Source organism: Bombina bombina, chromosome 7, assembly GCF_027579735.1.
Source record: "Bombina bombina isolate aBomBom1 chromosome 7, aBomBom1.pri, whole genome shotgun sequence".
Taxonomy (NCBI): Eukaryota; Metazoa; Chordata; class Amphibia; order Anura; family Bombinatoridae; genus Bombina; species Bombina bombina.
In genome coordinates this window covers 118,792,103-118,812,121 of record NC_069505.1, presented here as the reverse complement: position 1 = coordinate 118,812,121, position 20,019 = coordinate 118,792,103, and the positions used below count along the sequence as shown (strand labels likewise).

The window sequence follows — 20,019 nt, the reverse complement described above, 5'->3', positions numbered from 1 at the left end:
AAATTTGATATTCAAAATAAATTGTAAAGTTGTTTAAAATTGTGTGTTCTATTCTAAACATTAATGAAATTGTTTGAATTTGATGTCCCTTTAAATATCAAACAGCATTGTTCAGATTATGGAAGAACTGCCAGTACCAAAAATGGCGGTATTTCGTGGTTATGTGGCTATTGCTGTCTAATGTATTCAAGGATTTTTGAGCTTTGCCTTTTCAACCATGGACGATTTACGTAATACGGAAGTGACGTTCCGATGTCATATTCAAGTGAAGCGCTGGGCGGCAATGCATGAGGTCCTATTCTAGCTTTGGAGCGCGGTTCCCCTAAAAGGAAACATGGCGGCGCCCGGGGTGCTGGAACGGAGCTTCACCGAGCTGAGTGGGGTTGAGCGTGAAATTAGAAGGAAGTTCCGTGATGTCACCTTCCGCCCCGGTACTAAGCTGTCATTGGGGTGCAAGACTTTATAAGCTGTCTGAGGGCACTCAGGGCCTTCCCAGCAAATGGCACTGTTGTTACTGCGGATAATGTGATAGCTTTTGTAATGGAGCATAAGATGACAAAAATAATGTATATGAATGAGAAGTGTTTATACGTTTCAGATAAATAGCATGATGTGTACCGCAGTATTCTTGTTTATTGGCTAATGGGAATTACTCTTGCAGCTTTTTTAGTGCAGGTGACCTAATTGCTAAATGAGAATGTGAAGTTTATTCAGCATTGCACTGTCTGTTTTTTTTTTTTAAATTGATATTAAAAAAAAAAAAAAATCTGATGTATCACACACCTCTTCTGCTCTTTTAGAGTATTTTTTTTTAAAGCTTATTCCTTTTAATGACTGGGTGTAAAAAATACTGTTGAAAAAAAGTGACATGAAAGTCAATAGTAAAACTTTTAAATAAAAAAATCAAAACAATCATTAAAGGGACATGAAATACAATTTTTTTTCTTTCATGATTTAGAAAGAGCATGCAATTTTAAACAACTTTCTAATTTACTTCTATTATCTATTTTGCTTCATTCTCTTGATATCCTTTGCTGGAAAGCATATCTAGATAGGCTTAGTAGCTGCTGATTGGTGGCTGAACATAGATGCCTCGTTTGATTGGCTCACCCATGTGCATTGCTATTTCTTCAGCAAAGGATATCTAAGGAATGAAGCAAATTAGATAATAGAAGTAAATTGAAATGTTGTTTAAAATTGTATTATCTATCCGAATCATGAAATAAATATTTTGGGTTTAGTGTCCCTTTAAACATGGTTTGAATAGAGCATGCAGTTTTAAAAAGGAAAACAAATCCATAAAATAAAGCTTTCCTATTTACGTTCATGCTCAAATGTGTTATTCTCTTGATATCCTCTTGCATACAACCTATGGCAGCAGTGTTTGTAACAATGTTAAACACTGCTGCCATATAGTGCTCAGGATGTGCATGCTCCTAAGCCCACCTTGGTATGCTCTTCAACAAAAGATAGCAAGAGAACAATGTTAATTTGATAAATACACTGAATCAGAAACTATATGCTATATGAATGCAACTTCTATTCACTACTTTTTATGTAATATTTGCTTCTGTAAATTCCTTATTTGTAAACCATATACAAGCTTTCATTAGTTTTTTACACCACCGGTTTCCTCTAAGCTTTGTTTATTGATCACTTTTGTTAATTTGTGCTTACTTTGTGTTCTAGCCTGTTGTGAAGGGCCATTATACATATACAATTCCTTAGAGCGTGGTATTCCAGTGTTGTAAACAGAACATTTTGCCAGCTGGGGTGCATTATAAGCTAGCCATATGGGAGCAGTACAATACAGAAAGAAAAATTATTATTAAAGCGCCAAAAGGACAAGGCTGGGTCTAAGTGAAATTATATCATTTATTACAATGAATATAGAAAACAGTTAAAATATATCTAGAGTACATAAAAAATATATATACATATATCCTGGATCCAAGATTTACAATAATTAAAACAAAATGTAAAAGCAATCAGTAAAAATAGATGTATCCAAAACTTGATTTTATCAGTAATTCGATTGGTTTGGAAATCTGATATGTTGTGAGTCAATGATACAAGCTATGTATCTTAACAGTGCTTTAAAGCAAATGGATTGAATGTTATTGGATTGAGTGTGGGTGCTCTTATTAACACATCAGTGTGAAATAGTAAAGTGCAAACAAAGGTTAACAAAGAACAGTGTAAAGATCAGTGTAAACCTATGATGTGAACACAACTAGCAATCGTTAAATTGTGTAGTGTTAGTGTACAATGGCAAACTCCAAAAAAAACATATAAAAAATATAATTTAGAATATAAAAATATAAAAATATAAAAATCCAAAAAAAAAGGTCCAAAAAAGTCCTGAAACAAAGTGAACAGTCAAACAACAGTGGAGAATGTCAGATGTGAAAAATTAAAAATGAAAAATGAATAAATGTACTTGTTTGTCCCAAACAGATGTAGTGGTATTCCTCCCAGTGTTTTTTCTCCCAAGTGTTAGATGTAGATAAGACTCCTAAGTGATGACCCAATCGGTCAGTCAGTGATCTGCCATATTGATCCTTTCTGTCAAAGATACAAGAACAATAATAGTGCAGACGTTTTACAAAATAGCTCCCTATCAGAGTATCACTTACCAGTCGACGCGTTTCGGTCAGGCATTGACCTTTATCAAGACTGGTTTTAGCTAATTTTTTGCTTCTTTAGCAAAAAATTAGCTAAAACCAGTCTTGATAAAGGTCAATGCCTGACCGAAACGCGTCGACTGGTAAGTGATACTCTGATAGGGAGCTATTTTGTAAAACGTCTGCACTATTATTGTTCTTGTATCTTTGACAGAAAGGATCAATATGGCAGATCACTGACTGACCGATTGGGTCATCACTTAGGAGTCTTATCTACATCTAACACTTGGGAGAAAAAACACTGGGAGGAATACCACTACATCTGTTTGGGACAAACAAGTACATTTATTCATTTTTCATTTTTAATTTTTCACATCTGACATTCTCCACTGTTGTTTGACTGTTCACTTTGTTTCAGGACTTTTTTGGACCTTTTTTTTGGATTTTTATATTTTTATATTTTTATATTCTAAATTATATTTTTTATATGTTTTTTTTGGAGTTTGCCATTGTACACTAACACTACACAATTTAACGATTGCTAGTTGTGTTCACATCATAGGTTTACACTGATCTTTACACTGTTCTTTGTTAACCTTTGTTTGCACTTTACTATTTCACACTGATGTGTTAATAAGAGCACCCACACTCAATCCAATAACATTCAATCCATTTGCTTTAAAGCACTGTTAAGATACATAGCTTGTATCATTGACTCACAACATATCAGATTTCCAAACCAATCGAATTACTGATAAAATCAAGTTTTGGATACATCTATTTTTACTGATTGCTTTTACATTTTGTTTTAATTATTGTAAATCTTGGATCCAGGATATATGTATATATATTTTTTATGTACTCTAGATATATTTTAACTGTTTTCTATATTCATTGTAATAAATGATATAATTTCACTTAGACCCAGCCTTGTCCTTTTGGCGCTTTAATAATAATTTTTCTTTCTGAATATCCACTTTTCTGACCGCTAGGGGTCAATTTATTAGAGCAAAGGGTCCCTTTTAGCATTAGGCGCTTAGTGTCCACCCAGAAGCAGTACAATACATTCAAATAATTTAACATTTTCTGCTAATCAAAGCACAAAACTGCATCATTTATTTTTAACATTTATTTAAAGGGACACTGAACCCAAATGTTTTTCTTTTGTTATTCAGATAGAGCATGCACTTTTCTCATTTACTCCTATTATCAGTTTTTCTTTGTTCTCTTGCTATTTTCATTTGAAAAAGAAGGCATCTAAGCATTTTTTTTGGTTCAGGACTCTGGACAGCATTTTTTTTTATTGGTGCATGAATTTTATCCACCAATCAGCAAGGACAACCCAGGTTGTTTACCAAAAATGGGCCGGCATCTAAACGTACATTCTTGCATTTCAAATAAAGATACCAAGAGAATGAAGACAATTTAATAATAGGAGTAAATTAGAAAGTTGATTAAAATTTCATGCTCTATCTGAATCACAAAAGGAAAAAATGTGCGTTCAGTGTCCCTTTAATGATATTTTGTTTTTTAAAACATTTGAACATTAGCTAATTTTAGCCTAATATTGGCTACATTTTTAGCCTGGTGGTCAATAAAAACATCTGGGTGGTGCACCCATTACAAAGGTCCTAGGGAGAACATTGTGTTTTATCAGTAGCGATGCTACAAAGCTATGTGCTTAACCTCCAAACAAAGTGTTAAACGCACAGTTACAGGGATACTAAACCCATATTTTTTTCTTTCATAATTCAGATAGAGCAGGCAATTTTAAACAACTTTCTAATATACTCCTATTATCAATTTTCTTCGTTCTCTTGCTATCTTTATTTAAAAAGCAGGAATTTAAAGCTTAGGAGCCGGCCCATTATATGTTCAGCACCCTGGATAGCGCTTGCTTATTGGTGGCTACATTTAGCAAACCAATAAGCAAACATAACCCAGGTTCTGAACCAAAAATTGGCCGCCTCTTATGCTTTACAGTATGGGTTCAACACATATTAAGTTAGGGCCTATGATTTAAACATTACACCCGCTAGCAAATTACATTACTTTCTTTTTCATTAGAATGTCCCTTTGAAAAAGACAGGAAAGGGATAGTAATTGGGCCTCACATTAACATTCTGAATGCATAGGTGTGCCCACCCTTCATATTGTTAGTCGCAGTATATATACAGTTCTAACTATTTCTCTATAATAGAATGTGGAATAATATAGAATACTTTTCACTACAGACGTCAGTCCATTGGTTGGAGGCCCAAAGTATAACGAGAGTGCAGGCGGCTACTACTATAAGGAGAGCAGTAATATTCTGTCCGTTACGAGGAACCGCTTCATACACTGGTGAGTGCAATTTAATGTGTTATTTATTTTTAAAAAAGAGTAAATTAACTTAGTTACGCACTGGCAACACTTAGTATGTTGGCTATAGTGTGCCTTACACTTTACTGATGACTTACTGAAGCACTCTGTGCTTGATACAACTTCTTCATTCTGTCACTGTCAAGATCTGTTGCATTCTAGCTGTTGTATACATGAGATGTTGCCAGTGACTGACTAAAGCACTCTGTGCATGCTCAGGCGATTTCAGTACATTGTTAGCAAGATCTAGTGCATTAGATCTAGCTAATAACTGACCAAAGCACACTGTGCATGCTCATTTTGTCAATGCCAAGATCAAGTGCATGCTAGTGATTGTGTGAATTACATATTGGCTATGCACACAGGGACTTTGGTCATTCACTGGGAAACTATTTGTCACTGCCAAGATTAAATGCATGCTAGTTGCAGTGCGCATTAGATCTTGCAGAAGACTGTCTAACATGCGGTATTTATGAGTAGAATTTTTATTTGTGTAGATAATTGTTGGAAAACATATTCTGTTTTGTATCAACACTGAATTAAAAGGAACTCTTCAAATCTGCATGGAATTTATCATTGTTTGTATCCTACTTTTGTTGTAGTCAAACCTCAAATGTTACCCCATATTTTAACTTTAAGAAAAAACTGCTCTTGATAGTTCCTGATTTAGTTTTAGTTGAGGTTCTATTTTTTTTTTATCTTACTTTGAGCATCCTTTGCTAACGTAAAGAGAGAAATTTTGTGTGTATGTATATGTGTATATGTGTGTATATATATATATATATATATATATATATATATATATATATATATATATATATATATATATATATATGTGTATATATATATATATATATATATACACTGTATATATATGTGTGTATATATTATTATTATTATTATTATTATTATTATTATTATTATTATTATTATTATTTATTTTTTCACAAGGTCTTATAGCTTCTGTGATTAATTCGTTCAGATTAACTATTGTGTGTTTTTCAATTAAAAACAAAAAAGACATAGCATTCTTATAGTATATTGCATTTTTAAGGACTACACATGCTGACACCTTGGAGTTGGTGGAACATTCTCTGGATGTTAATCTGCTGAATAACGCTGTTCGCCTTGTAATAACCAACTGCATCATCTTACCTGGAGGCGTTCACGTTTGTGAAACACAGAACAACGTAATCATTTTAATAGTTACAAATCAGACTGTCCACAGGCTGGTCCTTCCACATCCCTCTCGATTGTACAGGAGTGTAAGTAGCCATATTTTCAATATTCAGTCTTTGTCATGGTTTCCTATTGTTACCAAATTATTTTTATGATTATAGGCTTTTATATTGTGTTTAAAATAAGAACAGCCACATTTGGATATATATAAAATAACGAAAAGTAAAAGTAAAAATATAGGTTTTAAAAATACATATGTTCCTAATAGTTGTTGCTCAGATTAAAGGGACAGTATACACCAATTTTCATATAACTGCATGTAAAAGACACTACTATAGAAATGAATATGCACAGATACGGATACAAAAATCCAGTATAAAACCTTTTTTAAAAACTTACTTAGAAGCTCCCAGTTTAGCACTGTTGATGAGGTTAGGCTGGGACACACACACCTTCCCTGCATATGAAAAGACCCATTAGACAAACAGGAGCAAGCTTGCATATATAGACATCGGTACATCTAAAACTTTGGGGCTTAGTTAGGAGTCCAGCGCAATGTTATTAATAAAACAAGCATCACTATACATTGTTACAAAAACACTCCCAGATAGGCTATATAAATGGATCTTCAAAACATTTATGCAAAGAAAAATCTAGTGTACAATGTCTCTTTAATACCATTGTTACTATTCAGACAGAAAAGTTAGTGCTTGTTGTCATGATGTATTGATATACTGCTAGCATATTCTCCTTGGCACAGTAACTAACCAAATATAAACAGGTTTTTAGCATAAATTGTAGAGAAATGTCATTCTCTAGCAAATATAGGTTCATTTTCAACCCAGTAATGTATCTTTCAAACTAATTAGCTTTTACCAAGTTGAGTTTCATAATAATAATTCAAAATTTAAATGGAAATCCTATGGCTTAAAGGGACATTAACACAAACATTTTCTTTCATGATTTAGATAGAGCATACAAATGTAAACAACTTTCCAATTTACTTCTTTTATCAATTTTGCTTCATATTGTAATGCTTTCTCGAAGAAGCAGCAATGCACTACTGGGAACTAGCTGAACACATTGGTAAGCCAATCACAAGAGGCATATATGTCCAGCCACCAATCAGTAGCTAGCTCACAGCTTCTGAGCCTATCGAGAGATGCTTTTCAACAAAGAATAACAAGAGAATGAGACAAATTAAGTACATTGGAAAGTTGTTTAAAATTGTATAATATATCTAAATCATGAAAGAACAATTTTGGGTTTTATCACTGACTGTATCATAATGTGTAATGACATGAAGATATTATTTATAAAGCGCCAACAGATTCCACAGCGCTGTCCATGGGTACGAAGATAAAAGTACAACAGTGAAACTATACAATATAAGACAACATTTTTCAGACAAATACAGGAGGAATTGAGGGCCCTATTCCCATAGAAACTTAAAATATAAAATCTATATTGGATGCACAACTTTGTTTTTAACCCTTTTGCAAATGTTTGTACAAAATTTGAAATTCTCTGTATAAACTTATTGTACTCGCTAAATGGAAAAGGTAGCTTTTATTGTATACTATAGATCAGAGCTTGACAAATCCTGGGTGCCAGGGAACCATGATGCATAGAAGTTTAGCTCTGGTTCCTAACGTTTTGTTGCCTGGACTCTTAAAGGTTTGAGGCTGGATTTTAAAATGCTTTGTGTCAATATACCATGTGGTGGGATTTGCATGCTGTCTACATTTGTGACTTGTCTCTGGTTAGCGGTTTTAATTTTTATCCATTGTTTTTAGTCTTTAACGGGAGTCTCGAAAGACTCATTTTAAATGATCTATATAAGAAAATATTTGTTAGTTTTGGATATATACAATCTCCTTTTCACTTGATAACGTTTTCCCTACCTGAGTGTGTTGGTGAGCTGCAATGTAAGATGGAGATGTCAATGTTATTATCATTTATTTGTATAGCGCCGCCAAATTCCGTAGCGCCAATGTTAAATATTATCCTAATTAAAGTATATAGTGGAAACTAAACGGGTTAATCTTGTTATGCATTCAGCAAAGTGTTTTGTTTTTAATTTTAGGAAATAATTACAGAAAGCCAGATGCAATCAATCTTTGTTGATATTGGAAAACTGAGCTACAGGGATGCATTGAACAGTTACGTGATTCCAGCAATCCCTGGTCGAGCCCAGAACTCTGCAGCCACAGCAGCCTGGCTAAGCAGTGAAGGCGAGGCCCTGTTTGCTTTCCCCTCGTCATCTGGTGGTATTTGCGTGATCAAAATGCCTCCTTACGATGTTGATGGTAACATTTTTTTTATATGGTTAAGTTTTACCTTTCTGTTTAGAAAAGTCAGCTGCTTTTTTACTGTTAATTCATGTGCTAATGTTTCCTAGGTGTGGTGACCACTGTGGAGCTCAAGCAAACCTCAGTAATGCAGCGACTGCTAACTGGCTGGATGCCAACATCTGTCTGGTTGGTTTGTCTTTCATTCTTGTTTGTGGACTAACCCTTATTTTATTTTTCTCCTTGTAGTTTTGAAAATAATTTTAACCCAATAGTTTAAAATACAAATGGAGATGACCTGACTAAAATAAATTGAGCCCAAGGATTCTCAATATTTTTAAAGGGATATGAAACCCAATTTTTTTTTTTTGTTTTGTTTCATGATTCAAATAGAGCATGTGATTTTTAAGCAACTTTCTAATTTACTCCTATTATCAATTTTTCTTAATTTTCTTGGTATCGTTTGAAAAAGCATGAATGTAAGCTTAGAAGCCGGCCCATTTTTGGTTCAGAACCCTGGTTAGTGCTTGCTGATTGGTGGCTACATTTAGCCACCAATCAGCAAGCGCTACCCAGGTGTTGGTATTCTGGTTTTATTTTATATTTAGAAAGTCCAGGCATGAGCAGAATATTAGTGCTTGACCTGGATATATCGGTTTAGTGTGTTACATTTTGCAGTAGTTTGACATTATTAGAAATGTGTAGTGTTGTGTGTTGTTGTTGTTGTTGTTGTTTGTGGTTTTTTTTTTTGCCCCTTCAACAGCTATTGAGCAAACCTTATTTATTCTTTGTCTAGGGGAGAGCAGGGACCGGCACATCTGCCTGTCAGCCTTGCAGTTCATTGTCTTGAGCATGACGCTTTTCTCTTTGCACTGTGTCAGGATCATAAACTCCGTATGTGGTCATACAAGGTAAGACCCTGTGTCATGCAGTTTCATTTTTATCATATACTGTTTTTTTTCTCTGTTTTGGTGACTATTGTTCATCGACATGTTAGAAAATTGTTTATCACTCTGAGTTCTAAAAATGGCTTATGAGAATTAACACTTTCAATAAATGCGTAAAGCGAAAGCCTTAAATCCAATGTTGGCATTCACAAATGCATTTTTAAAAAAACATTGATTCTAGAGAGAGTTTGGAAAATGCATCCACCTCGTTATTTTCTCACGTGACAGCAAAAAATATAATGCCAAGAAAAAGTCTAAATTTAGATTCAATACAATAAATAAGAGCAGAGACTTATTGAACGTTTGGTCCTCCCTCCTCCAGGTTTTTTTTTTTTTTTTGGTTCTTGAACATCTCTGCTGTGCTTTTTCATTTTGTGTTTTTTTTTTTTCCTTTTTTTTCGTTTCATTGACTTTTATATTTGGTGAATTCTAGGACCAGATGTGTCTCATGGTAGCTGATATGTTGGAGTTTGTACCGGTTAGTAAGGATCTGCGTCAAACTCCCGGGACTGGGCACAAACTGAGACTTGCCTTCTCTACTTCAATAGGACTTTATCTTGGAGTATATTTGTACACACCCAGACAAGGACAGGTAATTTTTTTTATATGATTTTTATTAAGGTTTATATCAAAGTACAACAAATGGGTACAGGTTGAAATATGTAGGAAAATAAATGATGGTGCAAGATAATACTGCACATGTAATTGACAGTATCAGTAAATATATATAATTTTTTAAGCGCCTATACGTAATTAACCCCAAAAATATAATAAAATGCAAAATAAAATGGTTATCTCAGAATAAGTAGTGGCTACTCTTGGGCTACCTTAAATAAGGCTATAATAGGGGGGTATTTTAAGGGGCAAAGCAAAGGGTTCACTATAGGACCATAACGTCCTAATAATCAGACACCAATAACAATGGCTCATTTAGAACCAGTACTGATGGAGTGTATTGGTTATATAGTTGTACAGAAGAGGGGGAAAATAAAGGATCTCAACCCCACAAATAGGAAACTGATGGCCTTGGTGCCTTTGTAGCATATTAACAGAAAAATGCCAAAAGTAGCATTGCAAAAATAAGAGAAATATCTGATATTTTATCGCCAAAGTTAATATAAAGGACTATGTAGTAGCTGCACCACAACAATGATGATTTAAGTGGGTGGTATAAGTAATTAACATGAAGAACTAAATTACCTTTTTGTTAATCTAGATGTTGCTGAAAACCTGCTATATAGTGTATATGTGTGTGTGTGTGTGTGTATATATGTATGTATATATATATATATATATATATGTGCGCACACACATGTACGTATATATAATCCATCTCTCTATCTCATACAAAGCTGTAACAACTGTATCGTGGAACTTTTAAGGGAGATTGGATTTATGGGGTAGAGTATTACTAACTTTGTTTGGGGAAAAGCACATATTTTACTCAGGGCTTGACCAAGGCTAGAGCTAGAGAGCTCTTACAATGTAATACTAGCTCTTAATCTCTGAAAATAAGAACTTCATAAAGTCAGACTGGGGTGAAGATCATAAAGATGCAACACACTGCTTTCCTGACCCCTATACATGTCATCAGAGATAATGTAAGCTGATGGGATACAGAAAGAGATTAAAAAGTCAGTTCTATCTTTTCTATTTAAATTAGATGTTGCAAGACCTTAAACTGTTAAAGGCTTGATGAAGCTTGATGTGCTGTCATGGTTGTTAAATCTGCCGTAAAGGGGTTTCATATATGGTGATAAGACTTGTTTGTTCCTAAAATATTTACAGATTTATTTATTTTTTTATGAATATTTTGCTTTTCAATGCATCTAACCCTTGGTAATATAGGTCAGCAAATATATGGCTCATTATAAAATAAATAGTACTGATTTAGAGACCTTTTCTAAACTGATCTCAATGTTCTCATTGATTTAGAAAATTGTGTCTCCATTGTAGTTCTGTGTGTTCCAACTGGTGTGCGCGGAAAGCAACCGTTACAGTTTGGACCATGTTTCTTCGTTATTCACAAATCAGGTAAGGATAAGATGTTCAGTCACTCCAGTTTCCGCACAGGCTTGTGACATTTAGTTGCCTACTTCCATTTTCGCATAAACAATTTAAAGGGAGAAGAAAGTCAAAATTTAAACTTGCATGAATTAGACAGAGCATATCATTTTAAGACACATTTAAATTCACTTCTATTTTCAAATGTGCTTTGATCTCTTGATATTCCTTGTTTAAAAAAAAAATGCACATATCCTACACTAGTGGGAGCTGCTGCTAATTGGTGCCTGCACATATTTGTCTTTTGTGATTGGCTAACTAGATGTGTTCATCTGTCAGTAGTGCAATGCTGTTCCTTAGGCAAAGGATACCCAGACTGAAGCAAATTTGATAATAGAAGTAAATTTGAAAGTTGTTTAAAATAGTATGTTTTATCTAAATCGCGAAATAAAATGTTGGGGGTTTCCTGTCCCTTACAGCAGCTTTCCCCAGACTCTAAATCTATCTCTCAATTTTTATCAACTTTTTGTTTTTGTTTTTTTGTTTTTAGGAAACCTTGGTTGATTTTACTTTTACTCTAACATCTACTGACATTTGGGCTTTGTGGCTTGATGAAGAAAACCAAACAATTGTGAAGCACATTAATTTTGAGCAGTAAGTATTTTGTGAATGTTAATCAGTCAGATTACGATATTGGCAATGCTATTACCCAGGTTTTAATATATTTATCGCTGTGGGAATGATACGTATAATAACAAGGACAGCATTGTAAAATGAGTGTAGTTAGAATGTTGTATAAATAAAACACTGCTCTCTCAAATGCTTGATGAAGATTAGTATCTAAAACATCCATCTATTAACCCCTTAAAGACCAAGCTTCAGATGCATGTCTTTCAGTTAAATGCCAAAAAGGCCTAGTTTTACAACGGTTCAATTTACACCGTTTCAGAATAACAACCTTTTTTTCCAGTCATGTGACTGCTATTGAGAAGCAGTGCATTTATTAAAATAGCTAGTAGGTGGAGCTGTCCGCTTGTGTTGCAGCAAAGCCAAGCAAGCTGAAATTAATCAGTTTAACTAGACCTGTGCTATCGAGCAGATTTCAAAGGAACAAGATCTTCCTGTCTATAAATCAGTCCAGATTGGAATGCATAGAAAGAACTGTTTGCAGAAAAATGCAAGTGAAGTCTGTGTTGTGTGATTATTTTATTAGGTTTATAATGCTGTTTAGCAAATGTTTTTGTTCATTTAACTTAGTTTAATTATATATTCTGTGTTGTGTGATTATTTTATTAGTTTTATAATGCTGTTTAGCATTTAAAGTCTTCATTTCAAAGCTTTAAAATAATGTATTAGGTGTTACTTATGACAATTTTGAGAGGGGCCTGGAACCTATCTCCCTCACTTCCCATTGACTTACATTATAAGCTGGGTTTCAATTTACAACAGTTTCGATTTACAACCATTTCTTCTGTAACCTAACCTCGGCGTAAACTGAGGGCTACCTGTGTATGTGTGTGTGTGTGTGTATGTGTGTATATATATATGTATATATATATATATATATATATATATATATATATATATATATATATATATATATATATATATATATATATATATATATATATATATAATTAGAACCTTTGAGGAAACTCACAGCACACAATGTATCGATCCTTCTCTCTCCACTTCACAAACCCAACAGAGGTGGAAGGAGGAGGAACTGATGTACCAGATACATTGTGACTGCTGTGAGTGGTTGTAACAGCAATCACATGGGCTGGGACATCGTGATTTGCTATTGGTAGTCTGCCTCAGACACTGAGGCAGCCAGCAACAGCATTAACCCTGCGATCGCCATTCCAGCTGCGATCTGGGGCTAATTTTAGTGCATGACGGAATTATTCTGTCATGGGTCCTTATGGCACGTACAACCATGACGGAATAATACTGTCATTGGTCCTTTAAAGGGTTAAGGAAAAAATAAAACTCTCCATTACTTACAGAATAAATTCCCTTGTGAAGATACTGGGTATTATGTACTTTCCAAGGACTCTCCATTCCCAACTTAACATTTATATACTTAATGGAAAAAATCTCTATGGTAACCAAGTGTAACAACATTTTACACAAATTTCTGAAAAGTAAAAAAATTGTGTGCTTGGTTGTGGGTATACTAATATTAATTTAAAGTTTGCTTGTAATTTTTTTTTTTTAAATAATCATGGTCCACTGAAGTGCTTTAATTTACCATCTGGTTCTTGTCCGCTCTTTTTAGACAAGTCCAAATGTGGTAGTATGAAATAGCAGATTTATTTAAGCATAAATGTCCAATAATATATAAATCTACTTTTTTTTTTTTTTTTTTTATCCATTTGGACATGTTTAAATCTGTCATTTTGTTGGGGTTCATAGCATTGACCCCCCCAGTGGTGTGAATTGTAGTTAAAGGGACAGTCTAGTCAAAAATAAACATTCGTGATTCAGATAGGTCATGTAATTTGAAACAACTTTCCAATTTACTTTTATTATCAATTTTGCTTTATTCTCTTGGCATTCTAAGTTGAAAGCTTAACCTAGACAGGCTCATATGCTAATTTCGTAGACCTTGGAGACCTCCTGAATGCATTTTGATTTTTTTCCACGACTAGATGGCGTTAGTTCATGTGTGCCATATTAGATAACATTGTGCTCACGTCTGAGGAGTTACCTAGGAGTCAGCACTGATTGGCTAAAATGCAAGTTTGTCAAAAGAACTGAAATAAGTGTGCAGTCTGTAGAGGCTTAGAAACAAGGTAATCACAGAAGTAAAAAGTATATTCATATAGCTATGTTGGTTTATGCAAAACTGGGGAATGGGGTTTGTAAGCAATAAAAAAATCTGGTGTAGACTGTCCCTTTAATATCCTGAGTGCTGGATTACAATTGTCTGCTCTTTGTCTAATTTTTTACATTGACCTTTGCTCTTTCTTTCATGTAATTGGCAAGAGTCCATGAGCTAGTGACGTATGGGATATACAATCCTACCAGGATGAGCAAAGTTTCCCAAACCTCAAAATGCCTATAAATACACCCCTCACCACACCCACAATTCAATTTTACAAACTTTGCCTCCTATGGGGGTGGTGAAGTAAGTTTGTGCTAAGATTTCTACGTTGACATGCGCTTCTCAGCATTTTGAAGCCTGATTCCTCTCAGAGTACAGCGAATGTCAGAGGGACGTGAAGGGAGTATCTCTTATTGAATACAATGATTTCCCTAACGGGGTCTATTTCATAGGTTCTCTGTTATCGGTCGTAGAGATTCATCTCCTACCTCCCTTTTCAGATCGACGATATACTCTCGTATACCATTACCTCTTCTGATAACTGCTTCAGTACTGGTTTGGCTATCTGCTATATGTGGATGGGTGTCTTTGGGTAAGTATGTTTTTATTAAGACACCTCAGCTATGGTTTTGGCACTTTATACATTAATATAAAGTTCTAGATATATGTATTGTACTTATATTTGCTATGAGTCAGGTTCATGTATTTCCTTTTGCAGATTGTCAGTTTCATATTTGGGGAAAGTTAATATTAAGAAATATTTTTTTCTTACCTGGGGTTTAGTCTTTTTTTCAATGGACTACTTTGTTTCAAATTGCGGGCTGATTCGCGGGTGCGCCAAATGCTACACTTTATTGCGTCATTCTTGTCGCAAATTTTTTTTGGCGTGAAAGGCATGTTCGTTGGCGCAAGTTCGTCATTTCCTGCGTCGTAATTGACGCAGAGGTTTCACACAGGGTTAGTGACGTGAGTGTGTCATTTCCGGACATGGTTGGCGGCAAAAAAATTTTAAGTTACGTTGTGCTTCATACTTGGCGCCAAATTTTTTTCATTATTTATTTGCCCCATTGCTGTTTGCCTCTTGCCTTTTTTCTGTATCAGAGGGCTATGCTATTTGCATTTTTTCCCATTCCTGAAACTGTTATATAAGGAAATTGATAATTTTGCTTTATATGTTTTTTTTTCTTTTACATTTTGCAAGATGTCTCAATCTGATCCTGCCTCAGAAGTATCTGTTGGAACTTTGCTGCCTGACATCGGTTCTACCAAAGCTAAGTGCATTTGTTGTAAAATTGTGGAGATTATATCTCCTAATGTCATTTGTATTAGTTGCCATGATACATTTTTACATGCAGATAGTGTGTCCATCAGTAATAGTACATTGCCGGTTGCAGTTCCTTCAACTTCTAATGTACATGATATGCCTATGAATTTTAAAAAATTGTTACTGATTCTATTCAGAAGGATTTGTCTGCATTTCCGCCTTCTAAGTGTAAGAGGTCTTTTAAAACTTCTCATAAAGTTGATGAAATTTCAAATGACCAACAACATAATGAATTATCCACCTCTGATGAGGATCCATCTGATTCAGAAGATCCTTCCTCAGATATTGACACTGACCAATCTACTTATTTATTTATTTAAAATGGAGTATATGCGTTCTTTGTTAAAGAAGTGTTAATTACTTTGGATATTGAGGAAGCTAGTCCTCTTGATATTAAAACCAGTAAACGTTTAAATTCTGTTTTTAAACCTTCTATGGTTACTCCAGAGGTTTTTCCTATTCCTGATGCTATTTCTGATATGATTTCTAAGGAATGGTATAACCCGGGTACTCCTTTTAATCCTTCTGCAAGGTTTAAAAAATTGTATCCTTTACCAGCAATTTCAATAGAGTTTTGGGAAAACATCCCCAAAGTTGATGGGGCTATTTCTACTCTTGCTAAACGAACCACTATTCCTATGGAAGATAGTACTTCCTTTAAGGATCCTTTAGATAGAAAGCTTGAATCTTATCTATCAAACAAGGAGAGAGAGCGGCAGGCACTGCAAAAACCAGGCGGGCTCACATTAAAGTTGAAAAACGGAAAAAACTTTAATGAAAGTAATCTCAAAAATTAACATACAAGGCAAGACACAAGTACAGGGGGGGAAGAAAAAGAGTGTCAAGAAAGGCCTGACGCGTTTCGTGCCCCCTAGTGGCGCTTAATCATAGGGGGCGCGAAACGCGTCAGGCCTTTCTTGACACTCTTTTTCTTCCCCCCCTGTACTTGTGTCTTGCCTTGTATGTTAATTTTTGAGATTACTTTCATTAAAGTTTTTTTCAGTTTTTCAACTTTAATGTGAGCCCGCCTGGTTTTTGCAGTGCCTGCCGCTCTCTCTCCTTGTTTGATTAATCTGGGCGATCCTGAGTCATATCGCAGGCTACGGCACTCTTTCAGCGTTACTCATTGGAGGATTTCAATTCATTCTACATTTGCCGGTTCCGGATGCAGCTACACCGCGCTTACCTCTGTTTTGAATCTTATCTATATTCAGGTCATCTTCTTAGGCCTGCAATTTCTTTGGCTGATGTTGCAGCTGCTTCAACTTTTTGGTTGGAGAATTTAGCACAACAAGAATTGGATTCTGACTTATATAGCATTGTTCGTTTGGGCAAATTCTGTCAAAAATCAATGGATTCATAGCATTGTCTCTCAGGGGTACCGAATAGGATTCAGAGTAAGACCTCCTGTGAGAAGATTTTTTTTTGTTTTCTCTCGCGCATCCCAGTAAATCCAGTAAAAGCTCAGGCTTTCCTGAAGTGTGTTTCAGACCTGGAGGTTTCAGGGGTAATCATGCAAGTTCCTTTTCAGGAACAAGGTCTGGGTTTTTATTCAAATCTATTCATTGTCCCAAAGAAAGAAAATTCATTCAGACCTGTTCTGGATCTGAAAATTTTGAATTATGTAAAAAGTACCAACTTTCAAGATGGTGACTATAAGGACTATTCTGCCTTTTGTTCAGCAAGGACATTTATATGTCTACAATAGACTTGCAGGATGCTTACCTTCATATTCCGATTCATCCAGAACATTATCAGTTCCTGAGATTCTTTTTTCTAGACAAGCATTACCAATTTGTTGCTCTTCCATTTGGCCTAGCAACCGCTCCAAGAATCTTTTTTTAAAGGTTCTGGGAGCCGCCCTCTCTGTAATCGGAGAACAGGGTATTGCGGTGTTTTCTTATTTGGACGATATCTTGGTACTAGCTCAGTCTTTACGTTCTGCAGAATCTCACACAAATCAATCAACTAGTGTTGTTTCTTCGAAAACGTGGTTGGAGGATCAATGTACTAAAAAGTTTCTTGATTCCTCAGACAAGGGTCACCTTTTTTAGGTTTCCAGATAGATTCAGTATTCATGACTCTGTCTCTAACAGACAAGAGACGTTTGAAATTGGTTGCAGCATGTCGGCACCTTCAGTCTCAGTCATTCCCTTCAGTGGCTATGTGCATGGAAGTTTTAGGCCTCATGACTGCAGCATCGGACGCGATTCCTTTTGCTCGTTTTCACATGAGACCTCTCCAGCTTTGTATGCTGAATCAATGGTGCTGGGATTATACAAAGATATCACAATTAATATCCTTAAATCCCAATGTTCGACACTCTCTGACGTGGTGGTTAAATCACCAGCATTTAGTTCATGGGGCCTCTCTTGTTCGGCCAACCTGGACTGTGATCACAACAGATGCGAGTATTTCAGGTTGGGGAGCGGTCTGGGGATCTCTGACAGCACAAGGGGTTTGGAAATCTCAAGAAGCGAGATTACCAATCAATATTTTAGAACTCTGTGCAATTCTCAGAGCTCTTCAGTTTTGGCCTCTGTTGAAGAGAGAACCGTTCATTTGTTTTCAGACGGACAATATCACAACGTTGGCATATGTCAATTATCAGGGTGGGACTTACAGTCCCCAAGCTATGAAAGAAGTATCTCGGATACTTGTTTGGGCGGAATCCAGCTTGTGTCTAATTTCTGCAGTTCATATCCCAGGTGTAGACAATTGGGAGGCGGATTATCTTAGTCGTCAGACTTTACATCCAGGGGAATGGTCTCTCCATCCAGATGGTTTTTCTCAGATTGTTCAGTTGTTGGGTCTTCCAGAAATAGATCTGATGGCTTTTCATCTAAACAAAAAACTTCCCAGATACCTGTCCAGGTCCAGGGATTCTCAGGCGGAAGCAGTGGATGCGCTGACACTTCCTTGGGGTTATCAACCTGCTTATATCTTCCCGCCTCTAGTTCTTCTTCCAAGAGTGATCTCCAAAATCATCATGGAACAATCATTTGTGTTGCTGGTGGCTCCAGCATGGCCCCACAGGTTTTGGTATGCGGATCTTGTTCGGATGTCCAGTTGCCAAACTTGGCCACTTCCGTTAAGGCCGGACCTACTGTCTCAAGGTCCATTTTTCCATCAGTATCTCAAATCATTAAATTTGAAGGTATGGAAATTGTCTCTAGGAAGATTTATTATCGAGTTTGGAAGACTTAAATTTCATGGTGTAATACTCATAAATTCTCTTGGCATTCTTTTAGAATTCCTAGAATTTTACAGTTTCTTCAGGATGGTTTGGATAAAGGTTTGTCTGCAAGTACTTTGAAGGGACAAATCTCTGCTCTTTCTGTTTTATTTCACAGAAAGATTGCTACTCTTCCTGATATTCACTTTTTTGTTCAGGCTTTAGTTCGTATTAAGCCTGTAATTAAATCAATTTCTCCTCCTTGGAGTCTTAATTTGGTTTTGAGGGCGTTACAGGCTCCTCCATTTGAGTATATGCATTCTTTGGACATTAAACTACTTTCTTGGAAAGTGTTGTTCCTTTTGGCTATCTCTTCTGCTAGAAGAGTTTCTGAGCTATCTGCTCTTTCTTGTGAATCTCCTTTTCTGTTTTTTCATCAGGATGAGGCAGTTTTGCGGACTTCATTTAAATTCTTACCTAAGGTGGTGAATTCTAACAACATTAGTAGAGAAATTGTTGTTCATTCCTTGTGTCCTAATCCTAAGAATTCTTTGGAAAAATCCTTACATTCTTTGGATGTGGTGAGAGCTTTGAAATATTATGCTGAAGCTACTAAAGATTTCAGAAAGACTTCTAGTCTATTTGTTATATTTTCTGGTTCTAGGAAAGGTCAGAAGGCTTCTGCTCTTTCCTTGGCTTCTTGGTTAAAGCTTTTGATTCATCAAGCTTATTTAGAGTCGGGTCAGGCCCCACCTCAGAGAATTACAGCTTATTCTACTAGATCAGTCTCCACTTCGTGGGCTTTTAAGAATGAAGCTTCAGTTGATCAGATTTGCATAGCAGCAACTTGGTCCTCTTTGCATACATTTTACTAAATTCTACCGTTTTGATGTATTTGCTTCTTCAAAAGCAGTTTTTGGTAGAAAAGTTCTTCAGGCAGCTGTTTCAGTTTGATTCTTCTGCTGATGTTTTAAGTTTTTCTTTTCATTATGAGAATAATTTGGGTTGTGGATTAATTTTTCAGCATATGGCTGTTTATTTTTTATCCCTCCCTCTCTAGTGATTCTTCTCTGGAGTTTCACATCTTGGGTATTTGATATCCCATACGTCACTAGCTCATGGACTCTTGCCAATTACATGAAAGAAAACATAATTTATGTAAGAACTTACATGATAAATTAATTTCTTTCATATTGGCAAGAGTCCATGAGGCCCACCCTTTTCTTATGGTGGTTATGATTTTTTTGTATAAAGCACAATTATTTCCAGATTCCTTTGTTGATG

General features: G+C 35.4%; 1 protein-coding gene across 1 annotated transcript in view; it reads left to right on the top strand.

Moving 5' to 3' along the window:
- Positions 1–265: 265 nt before the first annotated feature.
- NUP160 (nucleoporin 160) overlaps positions 266–20,019 on the top strand; it is a gene marked incomplete in the record, with an annotated part of 310,239 nt that continues 290,485 nt past the window's right edge. The window contains 9 exon segments of the mRNA XM_053689299.1: positions 266–431; positions 4,859–4,967; positions 6,040–6,250; positions 8,251–8,473; positions 8,566–8,644; positions 9,252–9,366; positions 9,836–9,994; positions 11,359–11,436; positions 11,957–12,060. Coding sequence (XP_053545274.1) covers positions 335–431; positions 4,859–4,967; positions 6,040–6,250; positions 8,251–8,473; positions 8,566–8,644; positions 9,252–9,366; positions 9,836–9,994; positions 11,359–11,436; positions 11,957–12,060 — 1,175 coding nt within the window.